The 25,216-nt window shown below is 41.4% G+C and overlaps 1 protein-coding gene across 1 annotated transcript in view; it reads right to left on the minus strand.

Annotated features, from left to right (window-relative positions):
• The window catches only part of LOC126475171 (protein lifeguard 1-like), an 80,775-nt gene extending 55,892 nt beyond the window's left edge, over nt 1–24,883 (minus strand). Inside the window, exon 1 of the mRNA XM_050102800.1 lies at nt 24,736–24,883. Within this exon, the coding sequence (XP_049958757.1) occupies nt 24,736–24,775 (40 nt within the window). The 5' untranslated portion in view covers nt 24,776–24,883. The remainder of the gene's footprint in view (nt 1–24,735) is intronic.
• Nucleotides 24,884–25,216: the final 333 nt, after the last annotated feature.

Below are 25,216 nucleotides of genomic sequence, written 5' to 3' on the forward strand. Positions count from 1 at the left end.
TTATAGACCATTATCCATATTAAGCATCTTTTCAAAAATCCTGGAAAAACTTTTTTATGACAGGCTTATAAATTTCATAAAAAACCACGCACCAATCAGCATTCAACAACATGGTTTTAGTAAATCTTTATCCACCCAGACAGCAATTTTTGAACTGTTGGACCACATACTGAAATCAATTGACCAACATAATATAGCTGCAGGTATCTTCTTAGATCTCTAAAGCCTTTGACGTACTAGATCATAAAATACTGCTTGCTAAATTGGAAAGAAGAGGAATAAGAGGTGTGGCTCACAACTGGCTATGCTCTTACCTACAAAACCGCGGACAGAAGGTATCACTTCAATACAATATTAATGTACAGAATAAAATAAATAACACAGTTTTCCTCTTGGAGGAAAGAACAATAAGATATGGTGTTCCCCAGGGTTCTGTTCTAGGGCCATTACTTTTCCTCATTTACATAGACGATCTTGTTGAACGTATGAGCCCACAAAAAACTATCCTGTTTGCTAATGATACAAGCATAGTGTTGACTGGATCTAGCCCTGAATCCCTTTAGACAATATCTGATAACTCTATAAAAAAACTTTGAGTGGATTAACAAAAATGGCCTAATTGTTAATAGTGGGAAAACTGTATGTATCAACTTCCATCTAATTCCCACATCCAATCAAAAAACTATCCAAGTAAAGTTAAATAATGATAAAATTGAAAATGTAAATGCAACAAAATTTTTGGGCCTATGGGTCCAACAAAATTTAAAATGGGACACACATATAAACAACTTATCAAAGAAACTCTCATCATTGTGCTATGGACTAAGAATACTAAAATCTACTACAAGTAAATCCACACTAATGCAAGCATACCATGCGCAGTTCCACTCATTGCTCCACTATGGAATCATCTTTTGGGGAAATTCAACTCACAGCACAAATATATTTAAACTACAAAAAAGAGCACTGAGGCTAATCTGTGGCCTCAAAAAGCTGGAATCCTGTAAATGTCAATTTATAAAACTTAATGTTCTAAGCATCCCATCCCTATTCATTCAAGAAAAAATCCTATTCACCAGGGAATACCTCTCAAGAACAGGCAAATTAATCCAAAACAATGATATACACGCTCATTATACCAGATGGCAATCTAATATCCATCAAATTTTTTCAAGGACATCATCATACCAAAAATATATAACTCATCTGGGTGTCGTATTACACAATAAAATTCAAGAACAAATAAAAACTGCTCCAGATCCAATATTTAAAAATAAACTAAAGGCATTTCTGACAAAGCACTGTTTCTATTCAGTACAAGAATTCCTGGAAATGAAAAATTATAAAGTTCCTTTGTAAAATACTGTGATTAGAGTAAAACATTCTGTAGGCAAAATAATAACCTAATTTCTACTATACACAACTATGTTTCAGTTTCACTTCCCCAAATTTTTTAACTCGCTTTTTGAGTGTACAAGTACACATTCTATTAGTATTAAAACTTAATTGTCTGTGAAATCTCAATGTTAATTTCATGTTTAATGTAGTTTTTAAATGACATTGTCCTTCTGTTGTGTTTCCAGTTGACTTTTTCACTATTCTGTAATCTCAGTGATTATTTGTGTAAATTTAAAGTGGCACTACATTGCCTACATGTTTCTGTTGTGTTTCCAGTTGACATTTTCACTATTCTGTAATCTCAGTGATTATTTGTGTAAATTTAAAGTAGCACTACATTGCCTACATGTTTCTTAGTTCCCCATGTAAATTGTTTGTATTCTCTGTATGTGAAGTTACTATATTCATCAATGAACAATTTTGTGTACATTTTTTTAAATGGCAGTCCATTGCCTATTTTTTTTCCCCTCTCCAAACTACATATTTGTTAAGAAAAATGACTTGTCCTATATCATGTGTACTTTGTACAATATGTGATTCACAGGATAAATAAATACAATACAATACAATACAACACACACACACACACACACACACACACACACACACACACACACACACACACACACACTATGGAAAAACACTGGAAGGGAAAGAAGTAAAATAGTACAGCAAATAACTAATTGTAGGGATACTTCAGGATGGGTCACAAGAGTGTTTTGTAAGCATTGTCCTACCAATGAACCGAAGTCTGCCAACTATTTTACCTATGACTGGGCCCATGTGAACATTCGATTTCAGATCCCTGCAAATAATACCTACGTATTTGTATGAGCTGACCAATTTCTATTGCTGCTGATATTATACTTTACAATACTAAATTGTGATTTGAGAAATGAACAAGTTTTCAAGCTGCCAATCTTTGCCATGACTTTGAAATCTTATAAATATCTGACTGGATATTTCAGCAGCTTTTTTCAGACAGTACTTAATAATTAATAATACCATGCTCGACAAAGAGTTTGCCACTTCTTCAACACACAAATGCACATACATCTACCCAACATGAACAGCAAGGGTCTCAACATATTTATCTGACGCACACCTGAAGTTACTTTGTAGCACTGAGTCAAATGCTTTTCGGAAGTCAGGAAATAATGCATGTACCCGATTCTCTTGATCCATGGGTTTCAGGACAAAAGTGTGAGTAGGTTTTCGTAATACCAATGTTTACTGAATGCATTCTTGCTGGTGTCAGTGAGATCATTCTGTTTTTGATATCTTATTATGTATGAGCTTAGAATATGTGCTTAGATTCTACAACAAACGAATATCAGTCATACTGGATGAGTTTGTTGTGTCATTTTTTCTAGTAGGCAATTCCATTGCTACAGGTATAATGTTTGTACAATTGAAAGTGAAGTATTAATGACAAAATAAAACCACAAAGTTACAACTTTTTTATTGTCAAGCCTTAATATGAACAGCATATAGCCAAGGTTTGATGAAGCATGCCGGGTTCATTTGACATGAAAAGATAAAAATTTAGTATTACAGACCTAACTCAGAAAAACAAAGATAATGCACATACATTTGAAAGTATTTTAGTCTCTTTGAGATTCTTCAGTACAAAAGGAAACTTACGTTATTTTTTTGAAGCACAAGGGTCGGCATTTACGAAAATATTTCCAACATTAAATAAGTTTACCATAACTAATATAAAATAAGACAAATGTCAGGGATGTACCTCCTTAATTTTACAGACATGATACATACATTTTGTAGTGTTGGCAGAAGAGCCAACACTGCGTTTCTAGAGGAGGCCGAAACGCACGCGTTTCATTACATACTGACTGGCGTGAGGTCTGGAACAGGACAATATCTTGAGAATTGCAAATAAAGTATGCAGATGATGTAATACTTAACTTTAATCCACAATTGAGAACATCTCTCGTTACGGTACATGCTTCATAATATTAATTATCAACTGCTATGGCGCCTTGCTAGGTCGTAGCAAATGACGTAGCTGAAGGCTATGCTAACTATCGTCTCGGCAAATGAGAGCGTATCGGTCAGTGTAGCTTCGCTAGCAAAGTCGGCTGTACAACTGGGGCGAGTGCTAGTAAGTCTCTCTAGACCTGCCGTGTGGTGGCGCTCGGTCTGCAATCCTGACAGTGGCGACACGCGGGTCCGGCGTATACTAATGGACCGCGGCCGATTTAAAGGCTACCACCTAGCAAGTGTGGTGTCTGGCGGTGACACCACACATTTGATATGTAGTGAAGGACTGAAAATTTATACCTAACAACATTAAAATCATTGTGTAGTGAGATACTCAAGAAAAAATGAAAACATTGTGATAACAAGGACGAAATTTATTTAAAAGTTTCGACTGGATTTTAGCAAAAGTTAACCTTTCCTAAGGACCTGTGATAGGCTCTCGCCATTGCAAGTGATTATGAAAGACTTTAAGAGTTGCTCCTTGAACACATTGGTCTACAGAGGAATTGAAAGAGAGACTTATTTCTCATACAACAAACATACTTTAACTTCATATTTCCAAATGGTGTGCACACTGTCGATATGATGAATGTCTGCAAGCACTTGTGTGCACACAAGACAGCAAAACACCTACCAACGGCACCAAAGATGATGAAAAATTTAAAATTACCAAGACTTGTCTTTGCAATTCTTGCAGTGTGAAAAGTCTGTATAATTCTACTGATTCAGAATCCCTTGTTCTGAAGTCTTATGATTTGTATAGAATGTAGAAATGTAGAGAAACACAAGTTAATGCACGAGTACGAAAAACAATCCAGTAACGTTGAAATACAGCATCAGTAATCTGCTGATTGACAAAGTCATACTGATTAAATATATAGACATAACACTGCAAAGCAATATGAAATGGCATTAGTACGTCAGGTTGGTAGTAGGGAAGGCAAGTGCTGAACTTCATTTTATTGGGAGAATTTTGGGAAACTGTAGCTCATCTATAAAGGAGATGGCAAACAGAAAGCTCAGTGGCGTGCTGCTAGATTTGTTATCAGTAGGTTCAATCAGCACATAGATATTATGGAGATGCTTTGTGAATGCAAATGGGAATCCATGGAGGGAAGATGATGCTCTTTTCATGAGGCACTATTGCAGAAATTTAGAGAACCAGCATTTGAAGCCAAATGCAGGAAGACTCACTACCATATATTTTGCGCAAGGTGCACAAAGATCAGATATGAGAAATTAGGGCTCATACAGTGGCATTTAGACAATCAGCCCCCACCCGCACCCTATTTGCGAGTGGAACAGGAAAGGAAAAGACTAGTAGAGGTACATGGTACCCTCCACCATGCACAGTACGGTGGCTTGCAGAGTATACATGTAGATACAGACAAAGGCAAAAATGAAAGATCAGTAGGCTACCTCTTAGGATGTTGCACTTAAATGGGCAGTATCTTACAAATAATCTCAATTTGCTGTCAAGTATTTGTGGATGAGCATTAACCACATGTATTAGTAAAAGCAGAATATGGGTTGAAAGTTTTTTTTTTTTTTAGGGCGCAAAACTTCTATGGCCATTAGCGCCCAGTCCGTGACTTAGGAAACAGTAAAAAGCCGAAATTGAAAACCAGCAGCAATGGGAACGAAAGTCATAAAATTGGAGAAACTAAAAGCAGAAGGAAGGCTTAAAAATCCACTACAGAAAGGGGTTGGTTGTCCTCAAAAAAAGCTTCAAATGACTGACGTCATTTCACTGGCACTAATAAACTTGAGAACGCGGTCGGCTGAGCGCGTGTCATCTGCTAAAATCGACGATATATCAGGCGAAAGCTGTAGACGGGAGCGTAACGGATCAAAATAGGGGCACTCAATTAAAAGGTGTCTTATCGTCCACAGCTGAGAGCAGTGGGGACAGAGTGGGGGAGGATCGCCGCGTAAAAGATGTTGATGGCTAAAAAGACAGTGCCCTATCCGGAGTCTAGTTAAAATTACCTCCTCCCGACGACGCGTTCGGGAGGAAGAGGTCCAAGCACAAGGAAGAGCTTTCATGTCCCGCAATTTATTATGGGTAAGTGTCGACCAATGCGTGTGCCATAAATGAACAACACGTCGACATAGAACGCTCCGTAGATCGGCGAAGGGAATCGATTGAATAGCTGGCCGAGGAAGAGAGACTGCAGCCTTGGCTGCAATATCGGCCGCCTCTTTCCACAGATACCAACGTGTCCCGGGAGCCAGGATAAAGAGCTTGGAGACTGAGAAGAGAGCTGAGAGAATCTGAGCAGATAACGTACTGTATCCGCTGATGGCGGCGGATGTAGTGGACAGCCTGGAGAACAGCGTAAAGCTCCGCAGTATAAACCGAACACTGGTCGGGAAGCCAAAAGTGATTTGGGGTGTCGCCAACAATATAGGCACTCCCTACACCTAACGATGTTTTCGAGCCGTCGGTGTAAATAAATGTGGCGCCCGTCATTTGTGCACATAGAGCAGCAAATGCCCGATGGTAAACAAGTGAAGGGGTACCATCCTTGGGAAATCGACAAAGGTCACGGAGCAGGCAGATCCGGGGATGGAGCCAAGGCGGTGCTGTACCCCAAGTTGTCAAGAAGGTTTTAGGAAAGCGGAAGGAAAGAGAATGGAGCAGTGGACGGAAGCGGACTCCCGGTGGTAGTAGAGAGGAGGGGCGGCCTGCATAACCTACATCAAAGGAGGTGTCGAAAAAAATGTTATGGGCTGGATTAGCAGGCATGGAAGACAGATGGCTAGCATAATGACTCAGAAGGACTGCTCGCCGATTGGACAGCGGAGGTTCAGCAGTCTCAGCATAAAGGCTTTCCACAGGGCTGGTGTAAAAAGCTCCAGACACTAAACGTAATCCACGATGGTGGATAGAGTCGAGACGCCGAAGAATAGACGGCCGAGCAGAGGAGTAGACTATGCTTCCATAGTCCAATTTCGAGCGCACTAAGGTGCGATAGAGGTGGAGAAGGACCACTCCGTCCGCTCCCCAGGAGGTACCATTCAGGACACGGAGGGTGTTGAGGGATCGCAGACAGCGAGCCGAAAGATAGGAAACATGGGAGGACCAGCACAGTTTTCTGTCAAACATAAGACTCAAGAATTTAGCGACGTCTGAAAATGGAAGGTTGACAGGACCTAGATGTAAGGAGGGCAGAAGAAACTCCTTACGTCGCCAAAAATTAACACAAACGGTCTTACTGGGAGAAAAACGGAAGCCGGTTTCGATGCTCCAAGAGTGGAGGCGATCGAGACATCCTTGAAGACGTCGTTCAAGAAGGCTGGTCCGTTGAGAGCTGTAGTAGATTGCAAAATCGTCCACAAAGAGGGAGCTCGAGACATCAGGAAGGAGACAATCCATAATTGGATTTATGGCAATGGCAAACAGTACAACACTCAGCACGGAGCCCTGGGGTACCCCGTTTTCTTAGGAGAAAGTACGGGAGAGAGTAGTCTTCACCCGCACCCTAAATGTGCGCTCTGCCATAAATTCGCGAAGAAAAATGGGCAGCCGACCTCGAAAGCCCCAAGAGAACAGTGTGCGGAGGATGCCTGTCCTCCAACAGGTATCGTATGCTCTCTCCAGATCAAAAAATATTGCTACTGTTTGGCGTTTCCGGAGAAAATTGTTCATGATATAAGTGGAGGGAGCAACAAGTTGGTCAACTGCAGAACGATGCTTTCGGAATCCGCATTGGGCAGGTGTTAAAAGACTGTGGGATTCCAGCCACCACGCTAAACGGTAATTCACCATACGCTCCAAAACCTTACAGACACTACTTGTGAGAGAAATGGGGCGATAGCTAGAGGAGAGATGTTTGTCCTTTCCAGGTTTCGGAACAGGAACGACGATAGCTTCCCGCCATTGTCTGGGAAAAGTACTGACGGTCTAAATTCGATTATAAAGGCGAAGGAGGTAACGCAGACTATGGGTTGATAAATGCAGCAACATTTGGACATGGATACCATCCGGTCCTGGGGCGGAGGAGCGAGAAGAAGACAGTGCATGTTGGAGTTCCCGCAAGGAGAAAACAGTATTGTAGCTTTCGCGATTTTGAGAGGAGAAAGCAAGAGGTCGCACTTCCGCTGCACATTTCTTCGGGAGAAACGCTGGCGGATAATTTGAAGAGCTCTAAATCTCAGCAAAGTGCTGACCCAACGAGTCAGAAATTGCGACGGGGTCCACTAATGTGTTATGCGCGACAGTGAGCCCAGAGACCGGGGAGAAACTAGGCGCGCCTGAGAACCGTTGAAGCCGACTCCAAACTTCCGAGGAGGGAGTGAAGGTGTTAAATGAGCTAATAAAGAATTTCCAGCTTGCCTTCTTGCTATCGCGGATGACACGACGGCATCGCGCTCGGAACTGCTTATAGCGGATACAGTTGGCCAAAGTAGGATGGTGGCGGAAAACGCGGAGAGCACGTCGCCGCTCACGTATTGCATCACGGCATGCCTCGTTCCACCAAGGAACTGGGGGCACCGGGGCAATTCGGAGGTGCGTGGTATTGAATGTTCCGCAGCTGTAAGAATAATGTCGGTAATGTGTGTGACCTCATCATCGACGCTGGGAAAGTGACGGTCATCGAATGTCGCTAGAGACGAAAAAAGTGTCCAATCGGCTTGGGCAAACTTCCAGCGTCGCGGGCGCATGTAGGGCAGTTGAGGCTGCAGTCTAAGGACACATGGAAAGTGGTCACTCGAGTGTGTATCATCAAGGGCGAACCATTCGAAGCGCCGAGCTAGCGGAACAGTACCGACCGCAAGGTCCAAATGAGATAAATTTGTCGTGGAGGCAGCCAAAAATGTGGGGAGCCCAGTGTTGAGGCAAACTAGATCTGCTTGGTGGAAGACATCTAGCAATAGAGAGCCACGTGGACAAGGATGTGGAGATACCCAAAGCGGGTGGTGGGCATTGAAGTCCCCAACCAGCAAATATGGGGGTGGAAGCTGATCAAGAAGATGAAGGAGATCAGCTCGTGCCATTGGTGTGGACGATGGAATGTATACAGTACAAAGAGAGAAGTGTATCCGGAAAGGGAAAGACGGACGGCAACAGCTTGGAAGGAAGTGTTTAAATGGATTGGGTGATAATGGAGAGTTTCATGGAGAAGAATCATGAGTCCTCCATGCGCTGGAGTGCCTTCAACAGAGGGGAAATCATATCGGACGGACTGAAAATGAGGGAGAACAAAGCGGTCATGGGGATGCAGCTTTGTTTCCTGAAGACAGAAGATGACCGGCGAGTAGGATCGTAAGAGGATCGACAATTCATCCTGATTGGCTCGAATACCGCAGATATTCCAGTGGATAATGGACATAGGGTGAACAGAAAATGGAGGAATGTGACCAAGGTCGCTGTCAACTCAACGACTGCTCTGAGCTTGCGACCGACAGAATGGAATGGCATTCAGTCGAAGGCAGAAGATCCTGATCCATAGGTTGGTCAGGAGCAGCTCCTGCCACCAGCGATCGGCCGGTTGATCGGCCGCCAGCAGTGCGCCTCGGCAACACAGAAGACGACCGAGGGCGATTTCCGCCAGGTGGTGCTGTAGATGGGACATGCCTTGGCGGAGAAGGAGAGGAACTGGGTTTCTTTGTAGCCTTCTTAGAAGTATGATGTTTAGAGGAAGGAGGAACCGATGGTTGGGAAGTTGCCGTACGTAAAAACTCTTCACGAGTATGCTCTTTTTTCGAAGTCTAGGTGTCTGACTTTTGGGCTCGAGATTTAGCAGAACTCGACGAAGGGTGAGCCAGAGAGTGGGCAGGCGAAAGTGGTGAGGTTGAACTGGCGATCTTTGCGCTGGCCGATCTGACGACCATGGCACTAAAGGTGAGGTCGCAAGTCTGCGTGGCTGCCTCATTTGTTGGCCGAGGAGAAGCAAGGACAGTGCTGTATTTTCCTTTCTGAGGCACGGTGGGCTGTCGACTGGTGAATAATTTTCGAGCAGCAAAGGTCGACACCTTTTCCTTTACTCTAATTTCCTGGATGAGCTTTTTGTCCTTAAAAACGGGACAATCTCGAGAGGAAGCAGTGTGGTCACCCATACAGTTGATGCAGCGAGGAGATGGAGGTGGACAAGCACCCTCATGGGCATCCTTGCCACATGTAACACATTTGGCCGGATTGGAACAGGACTGGCTGGTGTGATTGAACCGCTGACACCGATAGCAACGCGTAGGGTTTGGGACGTAAGGGCGAACGGAAATTATCTCATAGCCTGCTTTGATTTTCGATGGGAGTTGAACTTTGTCAAATGTCAAGAAGACAGTGCGGGTTGGAATGATGTTCGTGTCAACCCTTTTCATAACCCTATGAACAGCCGTTACGCCCTGGTCAGACAGGTAGTGCTGAATTTCTTCGTCAGACAATCCATCGAGGGAGCGTGTATAAACGACTCCGCGCGAGGAATTTAAAGTACGGTGCAGTTCCACCCAGACAGGGAAGGTGTGTAGTAGTGAGGTACGCAGCAATTTTTGTGCCTGGAGGGCACTGACTGTTTCTAACAACAGGGTGCCATTCCGTAATCTGGAACAAGACTTTACAGGACCTGCAATTGCGTCGACACCTTTCTGAATAATGAAAGGGTTGACCATGGAGAAGTCGTGACCTTCGTCAGACCGAGAAACAACAAGGAACTGTGGCAACGATGGAAGAACTGACTGTGGCTGAGACTCAGTGAACTTACGTTTGTGAGCAGACATAGTGGAAGGTGAGGAAACCATTGCGGAAGAATCCCCCATGATTACCGGCGTCTCCGATGGCGCGCTCCTCCCTTGTGGGGGCCCTCTCTGAGGGCACTCCTGCCTTAGGTGATTGTTCACACCTCCCGACAAACGGACGGAGGGACCAATCGGAACTTTCGGAAGGTATCAGCTCGGGTAATCACCCCTCCCTGGGCCTGGCCGTTACCAGGGGGTACGTACGTGTCCTACCTGTCTACCCGGGGCGGGGAATTACGCATTACCCCGTCACCGGCTACGCATGGAAGTGCTTGGGTCGGCCTTCAGACACGCACAGGGAGGAAGAAAGAGAAAGGGAAAGGAAAGAAGAGAGGTCTCAAACGCCGCAGCGGAGAAAAGGGTAAAGAGAAGAGGTAAGGAAAAGAGAAGGACAAAGGAAGGATGAAGACATACAAGCAAGGAAGGCGAAGAATACGGTACATTTACAAGCGCTCGTCTTCGGACGTAGGCACAAACCATACTCCCAGAGGGGGAGAAAGGGAAGGAAAGAGCCAGAGGTGACGGGGGAGGGGGCGGGGAGGGGGGGGGGGGGGCAAAGATGGGTATGGGGAAGGATGCGGAAAGGGAAGGTATGCAGCCCGGAAAGGAAGGAAGGCCACATTAGCTCGGGGTCCCGTGCTCACTACGCACACAGCCACGTTGAAAGTTAATGAAATTGACTATCACAGATTATATGGTTATACAATAGCAGATAGTTACAGCAGGCAACAGCACAAAGTGGGTTGTGTGGCAACATCTGTTAATGTACCTATTACAACAAAAGAATCTCATTTCTCTAACAATATTCTAAAACAAGGAACAATTGAAATGGCTGGTGTTGTGATCCACATAAACACTCTTACAGATGGATAAACTGAACTTAAAGTTATTGGAATGTACCATTCACCAAATACTGAAGCGTTATACAATCTTGATAAACTTAACACGTCAATTAAGCAAACAGATCCCACCGAAAATAGTATGGTTGGAGACCTAAATATTGATGCAAGCCCCTGTAGTACAACTAACATGAAACTGACATATACATCTACATCACTACTCTGCAGATCACACGTACGTGCCTGACAGAATTCTTCGAACCACCTTCATAATATTTCTCTAGTATTTCACTCTCTAAGAGTGCACAGAAAAAACAAACACCTACATCTTTCTGTGCGAGCTCTGATTTCCCTTATTTTATTTCTATGTAAGTCGATGTCAACAAAATATTCTTACATTCGGAGGAGAAAATTGGTGACAAACTTCGTGAGAAGATCCTGCCTCCATGAGAAACACTTTTGTTTTAATGATGTCCACCCCAAATCCTGTACCATGTCTATGACACACACTGCCCTATTTTTCAGTAACACAGTTAACTTCATCTCACAAATAGAGTAAGCTCTGACACTAGGGTAATAGAATTAAGCTCCAATAAAACAGATTATGCACTAGCCAACAGAGATGTAAAAGATAATGGTAACTGTTTAAGTGTTGATTTTGCATTACTCAGACGACTACTGTCAGTTCATAAAGCTGTTGTACCAGAAGCAACTAAAATAATTGAGGAGAAGCGGATTCTGAGTGGCGTTAATAACAGCATCTTCAAAACTAAGCTAGGAACGGGGTGGTTTTACACCATTTACCTAGCTAAATGATCAGAAGGCAAACTGGGAGGAATTTTATAGAACCATGACGAAACATTTGACTACTGCAGCCCTTTCAAAGAAATAACAAGGTTACTAACAAACTGTCATACTGGAAGTAATGCTACACTAAAACTTCCACCTAGTGTAATTAAGGCAGAATATATATGATGACCATTTAAATAAACCAACAAAACTATGTATGTTTAAGGAAATCACACCTAAAAGACCTTTACAGCAGAATTTTTATACCTGAGGAAACAGATAAACAATGATGCAATAGAGCATTCAGCCAACACAGGTAAGGCATCCTGGAGATTAATCAATAAATATCCTGTAACCACAAACCAGATACAAAGTGTACCAGACAGCATTAGACATGAAGGCCACTTAGTGAAAGATCCAAACACAAAATTTAATGTTTTCAGTTAGCAATCTTATCTCTTCTTTTGACCAATCAGCCCCCATTATAACACTACAGGATGAGACACCAAATATCATCACACACACTGTAGGGCTCAAATTTGTGGAGGTGAGTCAACATGAAATATCTCTGATTTAGATGGGATGTTCAAAGGCCTGTTCAAAACATTCCAAGACTTTGTCCACAAAATTTTTCTACACTTACCTTTTACTTACTGTGCATGGTCTTTTTCAAACTACTCTCATCCACAATTATTACACCACTCCCAACGTCATTTTCACTTCCAGAAGCAGTCTTGGCGCACCTCTTGCTGGATCGCACGAAGTGCCATCAGGGAATTTTCTTTTATCTCATCTATCATTGCAAATCATCATCCTTTCAATGGAGCTTTCAAACTTTGGAAATAAAAGAGAGTCCGCAGGGGCCGGGCTGGAGAATATGGAGGATGAGGCAGCACAGTGATTTCGTTTTTGTGCAATAGTCACGCACCAACAGAGGTGAATATGCGTTATCGTGTTGCAAGAGCCATGAATCGTCTCACCAGATGTCAGGCCATTTTCTTCTCACATTTTCTCACAGGTGTTGTAACACATCCCAACAGTATCACTGATCAACTGTTTGTCCCTGTGGCATAATTTCATGATGAACTAATACTTTAAAGTCAAAGAAAACTATCAGTATGCCTTTGACATTTTACCTGATGAAGATCGAACCATGATCTCAACATCACAACCGTAGACCCACATCTCATCACCAGTTATGACTCTCTTAAGCAACATCTCATTCTCATTTGCAGAATCCAAAAGCTCTGCAGAGGTAGTGAGGCAAAGATCTTTCTGGTCTCGATTCATGAGGTGTGGGATGAACCAGGTAGCAACACAATGCATTCCAATATGCTGTGTCAGCATTCCATGACTTGATCCAACTGAAATGTTACATTCTTCTGGAATCCCTCGGACAGTCAGTCTTCGATCGGCATGCACAACGTCATTGACATTCCTGAAAAGAGTCACTGGTAGACGTCAAAAGGCATCCTGAACGAGGGTCATCTTTAACTTCTGTCTGGCCATTTCGAAATCTAGTGAACTATTCCTAACACCGAGTACAGCTTAAGCACTCATCACCGTAGGCTTAATGCATCATTTGGTATGTCTCTGTAAAGGTTTTCTCAAGTTTCACACAAAATTTAATGTTGACGCATTGCTCCTCTAACTCTGCCATCTCAAAATTCACAAACTGTGCCACAGAATGTTCTACTCAATACAGCACTGAGCAACAACTAACAGAAAAACTACAATGAAGCCCCCCAACATTTACACATTAAACACAGGCATATGCAGGGATTCCAACCGAATTTTGCTCCAACACACCATTGGCGTAAAATTACAAATGTTTCAGAATTTTGTGAACAGACCTCGTAAATGAGCCAGTACAATCACTAAACCCCTTATCTATCTTATTAATTGCACTATTAGAGAAAATATATATTCAAGTGCAAGTCCGCCAGTCCATGACAAAAGTAAGGAAGTAGTTTCAGATTATAGACCAATGCCACTAACCACCATGTGCAGTAAAATATTTGAAACAGTTACCCTATCTTAACTTGCACAAGACACAAAATCCTTAACAAAGAACAACACAGCTTTAGGAAACGGCCTCAGTATAATACTACTGTTATAAGTTTCTTCCATAAAGTACACACCGATGAGCCAAAACATTATGACCACCTGCTTAATAGCTTGTTTGTCTGTCTTTGGAACAAACTATATCACTGATTCTGTGTATCAGGTCTCCAACAGTTTGTTGCGAACATATGTGGCACAAGATCTCTACACACAGGTCATGTAATTAATGTAAAGACTGGGCTGCTGATTTGAGTATGCTGTGATGGCGTACGATAGCAACCCAGATGGGACCCGTAGCATTTACATCAGGCGGGTTTAGTCAACGAGATATCAAAGTGAGTTCACTATAATGCTCCTCAAACCACTGTAGAATGGTTCTGACTTCGAGACATGAACAATTATACTGCTAAAAGATGACATCACCATTGGGAAAGACATCAAGCACTAATGGAAGCAGGTGGCTTGCAGCTGTCAGACTCTTCGATTATTACCACAGATCCCACGCGTGTGCACGACAATGTCTCCCACCGAATAACACTGCTCCTACTAGCTTGTGTTTGTGGTCTGCTGCACATTTCGAGCCACCATTCAACTCAATGACAGCATTCATGGAGACAACCGCTGACCTAGTGTAGCAAAAATGTGATTCATCCGAAGAACCGACACGTTTCCATTGATCGATGGCCAAATCCTGATGGTCCTACGCTCATTGCAATCATAATTGTCAATGTCATTGTGTCAACACATGAACACACATTGGCGGCCTGGTGCGGAGCTCCATGTTCAACAATGTGCAACGAACAGTGTGCTCTGAAACACTTGAGTGAGCACCAGCATTGTGCTCTTTTGGCAGAGGTACCACAGATCACCATCTATCCTACTTTACAGAGCAAACATGCCTCCAAACCCCATATTCTGTGAAGAGTCATGGACGTCCAACCATTTAGCACCTAGTGGTAGTTTCACTGTCCTCCTACTTCTTTCCGTAGATGCCACAACAGTAGCAGATGAACATTCGACCAGTTTCACCATTTCCAGATACTCGTTCACAGGCTCTGCATAACGATAATCTGCCCTTCGTCAAAGTTGCTTATCTCAATGGATTTCCCCATTTGCAGCTCGCTAGGGTGATCCCTCATCTGTCTGTTCTGCTTACATACGTTTATTGCCGCATCACGTGTGAAATGACAATACGAAGTTGGCTGAAGTCACAGCTTCTCACATCACAGACCTGTACATGTGGAAATCTCATGACAACATTTGACGATCTATCTGACAAGGTAACGCACTAGGGAGATCAAGGCTGACCACCAGGGAGAGTGTTCTCTTACATATTATTTTTGTTACCATTCATCTTCACATTTTTGTGCACATGAGACAGAAGGGAGTGAGAAAAGTGTGTTGGAAGCATTTTCTTTTTGTAGGGAAGTGTGTACTGAATAAGTAAAGTATACGGCGAATTGGGGTGGGGTATGCTGGGGTGGTAGCATAGATCGACGAGTCGCAATCTGTGGAATGGAAGCACGGGAGGGGTAGTTCTCATGTTGGTTTATGGAAGTGGGGGAGGGTATTATTTCAGGGATATTCGGATCGTGTTTTTCAGGTGTTGCAGAATCAAACTGAGAGGGTACTTGTTGGGTTGATGAAGAATATATAGAGGGGAGTACTCTAACACCGGATGCTTTTTTTCATCTTTCACTGGCGAAAAGCAGTTTCAATCATTTGGTAGTGAATCATAGCATTGCGTTTAAGAATTATGACACTAGGGTGCGTACAAATACAATACAGGGGGAAGAAGTGCACTTCAAATCTGCAGTCTCAGTTAGATGAGTACGGCCAAGGGTTGTGAGCTGAGTGGATTGGGTTTGGGGGGGGTGGTTCGTGCAGTCTCTGAGATAGTGGGGTAGCTTACTTGGAGGGGGTTGCATTTAAGGAGTTGTTTTGTTTTCTGAGGGCTGGTTTTTACATATGAATGTTCCTAATTTTTCTTTCTATTTCTTGTGGATGTTTTGTTTGGAGGTGGTACTGATTGGGCTGGGGATGGTCAATGGGAGGTTTGGCTTTTTGAAGGACTTTGTTTCGTTTTTGGTGGTGGTGGTGGTGGTGGTGGTGGTGGTGGTGGTGGTGGTGGTGGTGGTGGTGGCGGCGGTGGCTGCCAGCCTAATTCGATTTGTTGTTAAGTATTTTTTTGTTTTATTTAGTCATTAGTGCATTATTTTCGGTTTGTTCATCTTGGTGTTTTGTTTGTATTTTAACTGATCAAGGGAATCTGTGGATTTTCAGTTATCAACTTGTACTTGGGATTTGGGAGTTGTTGGCTTTGATCTATGTAAGGTATATGAAATATGTGGTACCGGGATTTTTGGCATGCTTGGGCTCTAATGGCTTTGTTTGATCTAAACAGGTCAAGTGAAATTTGCGATACTGCATTTTGGAGTTGTGTGTTTTCATTTTTTGGTATCGAGGGCTTCATTCAGCTACACAGGCCAAGTGAAATGAAATACGTCATACGCTGAAAATGTTTTGTCGATAACATTTATTTTAGGATGGAGTTTTTTGTACTGTCTTATATTCCATTTTTTCCCATCTCCAACTCCTACTTTTTGCGGTTGTACAGTTGGTTTCCTTTTACTACTGGAGTGAAATATTCTCATGCCATCAATAAAATTTTCTCGGGCTTCCAGCCGCGTCGGGTGGTTAAAATCCCACGAGCTTTTGACCGAGCTCTCCCCGGTCATTGTCAAGTGGTAGGACTGACTGCTGTGTCAACGTGGCCGCATTGTTATATAGCCGCACTGCAGGCTGTGACGTCACTGGTGCTCTCTTCCTCGCCATACATAATAATGTTTTCATTCCGCGTCCGTCGCGCCCATTTTTACATCGCGATAGCCGGGTCCCAGGCTGTGCTGAGCTGCAAACTTCCGTCCTTGTTGATGGTGTTTTCAGAGGTTTTTATTTAATAGCTTCTCTTATGACACTATTCCAAAATCCCTTCAAAATCCCTTCATCTTCATAATGACAGATGTTTCATCGAATAGAATTCGGTGTCCCATTTTCTAAGGCGTTATCTGCCACGGCTGATTTTTCTGGATAGCGTTCTGTCCAGCGTTGCTCCACCGTGCGTACTGTTTGGCCGACGTAGTAACAGCCACACTGACATGGTATCTTGTACACTCCAGGCATTTTAAGTCCTAGATTGTCCTTCACAAGCCTCATGAGCTGACGAATTTTAGCTGGGGGCCTGAACACCGATGAAATGTTATCAGTAGTTGGCTAATCTTTCCCGACACTGTACCACAGAAAGCCAAAAACACAAGTTTCTTGCTTTCTTCTTCAGTGGTGTTCTCTTCTCTATTGGTGTGTTTCTTGCAAGTCACACCAGATATAGCTTGTGACACCTGTCCGTGGCTGTACTCGTTTCCCCGGAAGACTTTTCGGAGGTGGCTCAGTTCTAGTGGCAGACTTTCTGCATCTGAGATGACTTTAGCATGATGGACGATGGTATTCAGAACGCCACGTTTTTCTGCAGGATGGTGGTGGCTGAGAGTGTGCAGATACCGATACCATTTAAACCAGGGCTTCCCAAAGTGGTTGATATAGGCTTCCTATATCTCCGGGCGGGGACTACTCAAGAGGATGTCGTTATCAGGAGAAAGAAAACCGGCGTTCTACGGATCGGAGCGTGGAATGTCAGATCCCTTAATCGGGCAGGTAGGTTAGAAAATTTAAAAAGGGAAATGGATAGGTTGAAGTTAGATATAGTGAGAATTAGTGAAGTTCGGTGGCAGGAGGAACAAGACTTCTGGTCAGGTGACTACAGGGTTATAAACACAAAATCAAATAGGGGTAATGCAGGAGTAGGTTTAATAATGAATAGGAAAATAGGAATGCGGGTAAGCTACTACAAACAGCATAGTGAACGCATTATTGTGGCCAAGATAGATACGAAGCCCACACCTACTACAGTAGTACAAGTTTATATGCCAACTAGCTCTGCAGATGACGAAGAAATTGAAGAAATGTATGATGAAATAAAAGAAATTATTCAGATTGTGAAGGGAGACGAAAATTTAATAGTCATGGGTGACTGGAATTCGAGTGTAGGAAAAGGGAGAGAAGGAAACATAGTAGGTGAATATGGATTGGGGGACAGAAATGAAAGAGGAAGCCGCCTGGTAGAATTTTGCACAGAGCACAACATAATCATAACTAACACTTGGTTTAAGAATCATGAAAGAAGGTTGTATACATGGAAGAACCCTGGAGATACTAAAAGGTATCAGATAGATTATATAATGGTAAGACAGAGATTTAGGAACCAGGTTTTAAATTGTAAGACATTTCCAGGGGCAGATGTGGACTCTGACCACAATCTATTGGTTATGACCTGCAGATTAAAACTGAAGAAGCTGCAAAAAGGTGGGAATTTAAGGAGATGGGACCTGGATAAACTAAAAGAACCGGAGGTTGTACAGAGATTCAGGGAGAGCATAAGGGAGCAATTGACAGGAATGGGGGAAATAAATACAGTAGAAGAAGAATGGGTAGCTTTGAGGGATGAAGTAGTGAAGGCAGCAGAGGATCAAGTAGGTAAAAAGACGAGGGCTAGTAGAAATCCTTGGGTAACAGAAGAAATATTGAATTTAATTGGTGAAAGGAGGAAATATAAAAATGCAGTAAGTGAAACAGGCAAAAAGGAATACAAACGTCTCAAAAATGAGATCGACAGGAAGTGCAAAATGGCTAAGCAGGGATGGCTAGAGGACAAATGTAAGGATGTAGAGGCCTATCTCACTAGGGGTAAGATAGATACCGCCTACAGGAAAATTAAAGAGACCTTTGGAGATAAGAGAACGACTTGTATGAATATCAAGAGCTCAGATGGAAACCCAGTTCTAAGCAAAGAAGGGAAAGCAGAAAGGGGGAAGGAGTATATAGAGGGTCTATACAAGGGCGATGTACTTGAGGACAATATTATGGAAATGGAAGAGGATGTAGATGAAGATGAAATGGGAGATATGATACTGTGTGAAGAGTTTGACAGAGCACTGAAAGACCTAAGTCGAAACAAGGCCCGCGGAGTAGACAATATTCCATTAGAACTACTGACGGCCGTGGGAGAGCCAGTCCTGACAAAACTTTACCATCTGGTGAGCAAGATGTATGAAACAGGCGAAATACCCTCAGACTTCAAGAAGAATATAATAATTCCAATCCCAAAGAAAGCAGGTGTTGACAGATGTGAAAATTACCGAACTATCAGCTTAATAAGTCACAGCTGCAAAATACTAACACGAATTCTTTACAGACGAATGGAAAAACTAGTAGAAGCCAACCTCGGGGAAGATCAGTTTGGATTCCGTAGAAACACTGGAACACGTGAAGCAATTCTGACCTTACGACTTATCTTAGAAGAAAGATTAAGGAAAGGCAAACCTACGTTTCTAGCATTTGTAGACTTAGAGAAAGCTTTTGACAATGTTGACTGGAATACTCTCTTTCAAATTCTAAAGGTGGCAGGGGTAAAATACAGGGAGCGAAAGGCTATTTACAATTTGTACAGAAACCAGATGGCAGTTATAAGGATCGAGGGACATGAAAGGGAAGCAGTGGTTGGGAAGGGAGTAAGACAGGGTTGTAGCCTCTCCCCGATGTTGTTCAATGTGTATATTGAGCAAGCAGTAAAGGAAACAAAAGAAAAATTCGGAGTAGGTATTAAAATTCATGGAGAAGAAATAAAAACTTTGAGGTTCGCCGATGACATTGTAATTCTGTCAGAGACAGCAAAGGACTTGGAAGAGCAGTTGAATGGAATGGACAGTGTCTTGAAAGGAGGATATAAGATGAACATCAACAAAAGCAAAACAAGGGTAATGGAATGTAGTCTAATTAAGTCGGGTGATGCTGAGGGAATTAGATTAGGAAATGAGGCACTTAAAGTAGTAAAGGAGTTTTGCTATTTGGGGAGCAAAATAACTGATGATGGTCGAAGTAGAGAGGATATAAAATGTAGGCTGGCAATGGCAAGGAAAGCGTTTCTGAAGAAGAGAAATTTGTTAACATCCAGTATTGATTTAAGTGTCAGGAAGTCATTTCTGAAAGTATTCGTATGGAGTGTAGCCATGTATGGAAGTGAAACATGGACGATAAATAGTTTGGACAAGAAGAGAATAGAAGCTTTTGAAATGTGGTGCTACAGAAGAATGCTGAAGATTAGATGGGTAGATCACATAACTAATGAGGAAGTATTGAATAGGATTGGGGAGAAGAGAAGTTTGTGGCACAACTTGACCAGAAGAAGGGATCGGTTGGTGGGACATGTTCTGAGGCATCAAGGGATCACCAATTTAGTATTGGAGGGCAGCGTGGAGGGTAAAAATCGTAAAGGGAGACCAAGAGATGAATACACTAAGCAGATTCAGAAGGATGTAGGTTGCAGTAGGTACTGGGAGATGAAAAAGCTTGCACAGGATAGAGTAGCATGGAGAGCTGCATCAAACCAGTCTCAGGACTGAAGACCACAACAACAACATGGGTCGACATAAACGAAAACTGATTTTGGGGGTCGACAAGGTCTAAAAATCAACCCCTATTAAAGTAACACAAGTTCTTATTTAAAACTTAAAGCATTGCTAATTCTCACTCTGTCTTCTTCTATTGACTTAAGTCAGAATGAAAAATAACACTGTAGCAGCTGTTTTAAGTTAGCGGACCATTATGAATAAGGGTGTTGATCTTAAAAGTAGGTAATATGGCCATGGGGGTCTGAGGTAACAGTTCATTTTGGAAAAGGGGTCACTTGTCCAATATAGTTTGGGGATCCCTGATTTAAACGGTCGCGAGCTGCTCGCTATCCATCTGCAATTGACAGAGGTACTCTCACAAGTAGAGCACGACAACAGGTCCAAAGATAGCTGCTTCAGGCAAGGAACTACATCAAAAATGACACACTGGAACCCATACATCAATGGGCTGATACGGTATAATAACCTGCCATAGATGGTTGTTGTGTGTGAGGTGTGCTTGCTTGTGTCAATGAACGTGTGTGTATGTCACAATGTTATATCAGTGAGAGTAAGTGATAACACATCCTAAATAAAGACATACATGCCCATGCAACAATAGGAAGGGATAATTATTACACAAAACAGCACAATCTCAAACTGACAATGAGTGCTCCCAATGAAACAGGCACAAAGGTTTTTAATAAGCCAGCACAATCAATTAAGGAAGTAACGGAATTACATTAATTACATATCATTTGAAAATGTATTTTAGGAAAATGTATATACGGGTGAATGATTATTAAATATCAGTTATTAAGCTGTAACAGAAAATATGTAATAAACGCTTACGCACCTGTAAAATTTATTCCTTTTTTTTATTGTACATTTCCTAAACATGCAAAAGCATATGAAACACCCTACACTTTCAACTGAAAATTATCACATAGAGTCCATGGGTAAAGAATAAATAAAAATAAGATAATGCTATAGAGTATCAGTGCTTGGAGCACAAAAACAAGGAACAGGGAACAGGATTCACACCAGCTTTCCAGCGCTAGTTCTTTTTCTAGCAAGAGTACACACACACGTAGTTGACATTTACGAAAGCCATCACACTGGTGACTCCATGCAAAGAAAACTAAATAAAATATCTGATATCACTCCAATATTGTTGTAACTTCTCAGCATGGCCTTTTTACCTCCTATGTCGTAACTGCTATTACATTAACTTGACCAATTATCTATTTGTACAAAATATGATAATTCTGTCAAGCTTTCATACGTGGCCACACGTTGTTTCAGCAGACCTCCAACAACATCAATAGTTCCTTTTCCAGAGGGTGCACAAAAGACATGTTAATTTAACAAAAGACTGCAATCTTCTTTTTGTAAGTTATACCAGTTAAAAGTGCACTACTGCTTGAAACGTTGACTAACCCCACCACAGAATAGAGCTAGAATTTATGGAGGTGAGTTAACACGAAATATTTAACACAATACAAAAGCTAAAGAACAAGCATTCATCTGGATGGGATGGTATCTCAAGTGTGGTGTTAAAGAAATGTGCCAATGAAATAACTAAACCCCTTTAGCCTACCTATCTTATCAATTGTAGTATTAATGAAAACATTTACCCAAATGCCTTAAAAATAAGAGTAATTCAGCCAATCCAAAAGAAGGGAAGTAAAGAAGTAGTTTCAAATTATAGACCAATATCACTAATCCCTACCTTCAGTAAAATATTTGAAACAGTTATCCTATCACAACTATCAACATTTTTCTCAAGAGACAAAATGCTTACCCAACCGCAGCACGGGTTTGGGAAAGACCTAAGTATGGCCGCTGCTGTTACCAGTTTCTTTCATGAAGTATATAGCAATATAGAATGGGGTATGCACACAGTCTGAATATTTCTTGACCTGAGCAAAGCTTTTGACTCAGTAAACCATGAGCTGCCCTTAAAAAAAACTGCAGGCGAGTCACCTATCCGGTGAATTGAAAACAATGAAGCAAACTTCCACATTAAATTGACAATAAGATCTTAACTTTAAAATCCACAAGTGAAACAGTGACACAGGAGTCCCCAAGGCTCAATTCTTGGACCCCATTAACATGCATATTGTAAATTATGCTGATGACACCTCAGTTTTATTTCATGGTAAAGATTGTGAGGAACTGAAATTTTCAGCAAGTAATGGAATACTAGAATTAAGTTCATATTTTCATGCACAAGGATTAAAGGCCAATGTAATTAAATCCCAGATGCTAATATTTACAACTGGCAGCTCGCACACTCAAGCGTAAATGAGGTATGCGGCATAGTGGCAGAGGAAGCAAATGAGTGTAAATTTCTAGTGGTCCATCTGTACTCAAACCTACGTGGGTTACCCACATTAATGCTGTGTGTAAAAAAGTCAGCAATGCACTGCATCTTCTTAGCCAACTGTCTGGAATGGTGTCCACCCACACACTTAAAGCTGTGTAATATGGGACAATCTATCCCCATCTTAGCTACTGTATAGAAACATGGGGTTGTGCTGCAGACATTCACCTAAACAGAGCACTATTGCTACAATAAATAGAGTTAAGGATTACACATAGACTAGGCTATAAAGACTCTTGCCGTGATGTTTTCAGTCAACTCAAGTACTTTACCATATACTCTGTATCTTTATACATTAATTACTTTTTTGTCTCACAGAAAAGCACAGAAACTAAATGTTGTGATATACATGACCACAACACCAGGGCCAAAGAGAATTACTACCGACAAAGAACAAGATTAAAAATGACGGACCAGAGCCCATATACTAATGGACTGATATGGTATAATAAACTGCCAGAGTCCATGAAAAACAGTAGCTAGTAAAAAGGCAATTCAAATCCAAACTAAAAGAACAAGTTTGAGAGCTGTAAAATAATGTATAAAAAATAATTAGCTGCATTAATATGTGTAAGATGTAATGTATTTTGACAAACATCAATTTAGTGTTTAATTACTACCTGTAAGACTAAGATCTAAATGTATTTTTCGTTTGTAACTACTTGACATTTGCAAAAGCCAGCATATTGATGATTCCATGCAAAAAAAATCTAAATAAACTTAAATCTAAATTCCCATTGTTTTACCATTATGTTTTTTTTTTTTTTATTTATTTTAGCTCTCAAATATTTTCTGATTAAACGCATGGCCATCTAGCTGATTGTATTGCACATCACATATAATAAAATATGAAAGGTGGCTGCATAAGGCACTGCAGTGTTAATAGTGATTTATTAATTACTCTAGTGCACATCCTGCATCCCATCATGGCAAGCAATAGTGAAGTGCGAACATCAGTGCTAAATTTTCACCTGTTATTACTTCACGGAAGGAACTTAGCTTATTTTTTACTAAGAAAATGAATGAGTACATCTGAGCAAGGTGGTAATGGGTGTAGGGCTACTTCATATACTCTCTAAATTTCCACGTTTCTGGAACGTGTCAATCACACATATATCTTGGAATTCTGTGTTTCACGAGAGAAAAATCAAGTGTAATGTCTGTACCAGAATTCCTGACAGCTGTGATCTTTTACTGGAATATTATCTGTTACAGTTAATATCACTGTACAATAATTTTTGTTTAATTAAATATTCCTATTTAATTCGTTAGACGTACACCAGTAAACAAGTTCCTTAAATTGTCTCATTATTTTGTCTCTAGAGTGTAAAAAGTGTTTCCAAATACTATTTGAAATTGTTTGGACATGTCTAAACAATTTCCTGAAAACAACGATATAGTAGTGCAATACATTTTGTATCAAAATATAATGTACCAAAATTAATAAATTCGTTCCACGTTCTTTGAGTAAATCTTCAATTACTTTTCAGCAAAAATGTGAGGAAGACAAGATCTGTTACATTCCAAAATTTGCACATTTGGTTTCACTTTTTTCCGACAGTTTTTTATTTTTTTTTATTTTTCTGAATTTCCTTCTCAACGGCACTGGCACTACCATCTACATCATTTTGTAACTGTTTTAACTGTGCAAAATATTTCCTGGCAACTATAACGACTCGCGGCTGTGACAAAGACGCTAACAATATGCCGTAATCACAACACGTGAAACAAGGAAAATGGAAGTAAAGTCACAAGAGAGCTCTAGTAACATCATTAAGTTGACAACGTGAGAATCTTACACAAACGAAAACTTTCTTCCTGGGTTAAAAATTCTATTCCAAATTGCACAGCGTATTTCCCATAATGTAACTACATTTCCTACTATCCTCATGCGTGTTCGTAGGATATCAGCTTGGAAAACAATCGGGAGTAACGTAAATGTACTATTATTTCTTTCATCAAACATCAAGCAACATAATTTCAACAATACAACTGAGCATAAATACATCATACGTACTGTCCGGATCAGTTGATTTACTACCCCCTATACCTGACATCGTGTAAATACACACACTGACACTGTTTACTACAGCGTTCAGAGCAGTTCAGCAGTATCTCTAAAAATCTCACAGACAATTAAATCGCAACACTGTCAAAGTTAATAATGCATCTGAAACTGCCATATTTAGGTTTATTCACCATCGTTGATTCACATTTGATGGATCAGAACGGGATAGAACGCAAAAATCAAAGTTTCTCGGGAAGAAAGTTCTGAAGTTAGTACAGGGGGACGATGTTATCGCTCGCTATCATCATGTTAACAGTAGACTATTTGATACTTCATCTTTATTTCATTATTTAACTTTGTTTTCGTGGACACCATAGATGTTTCATGGCGACTTATATATTTTTCCATAGAATGTTCTTTCACAAAAGAAGCTAAATATCTAAAAGACAGGAAGAACCCACATTTTGTGTAAAGGTCGACTCACATTAGA

Source organism: Schistocerca serialis, chromosome 4 (assembly GCF_023864345.2).
Source record: "Schistocerca serialis cubense isolate TAMUIC-IGC-003099 chromosome 4, iqSchSeri2.2, whole genome shotgun sequence".
NCBI lineage: Eukaryota > Metazoa > Arthropoda > Insecta > Orthoptera > Acrididae > Schistocerca > Schistocerca serialis.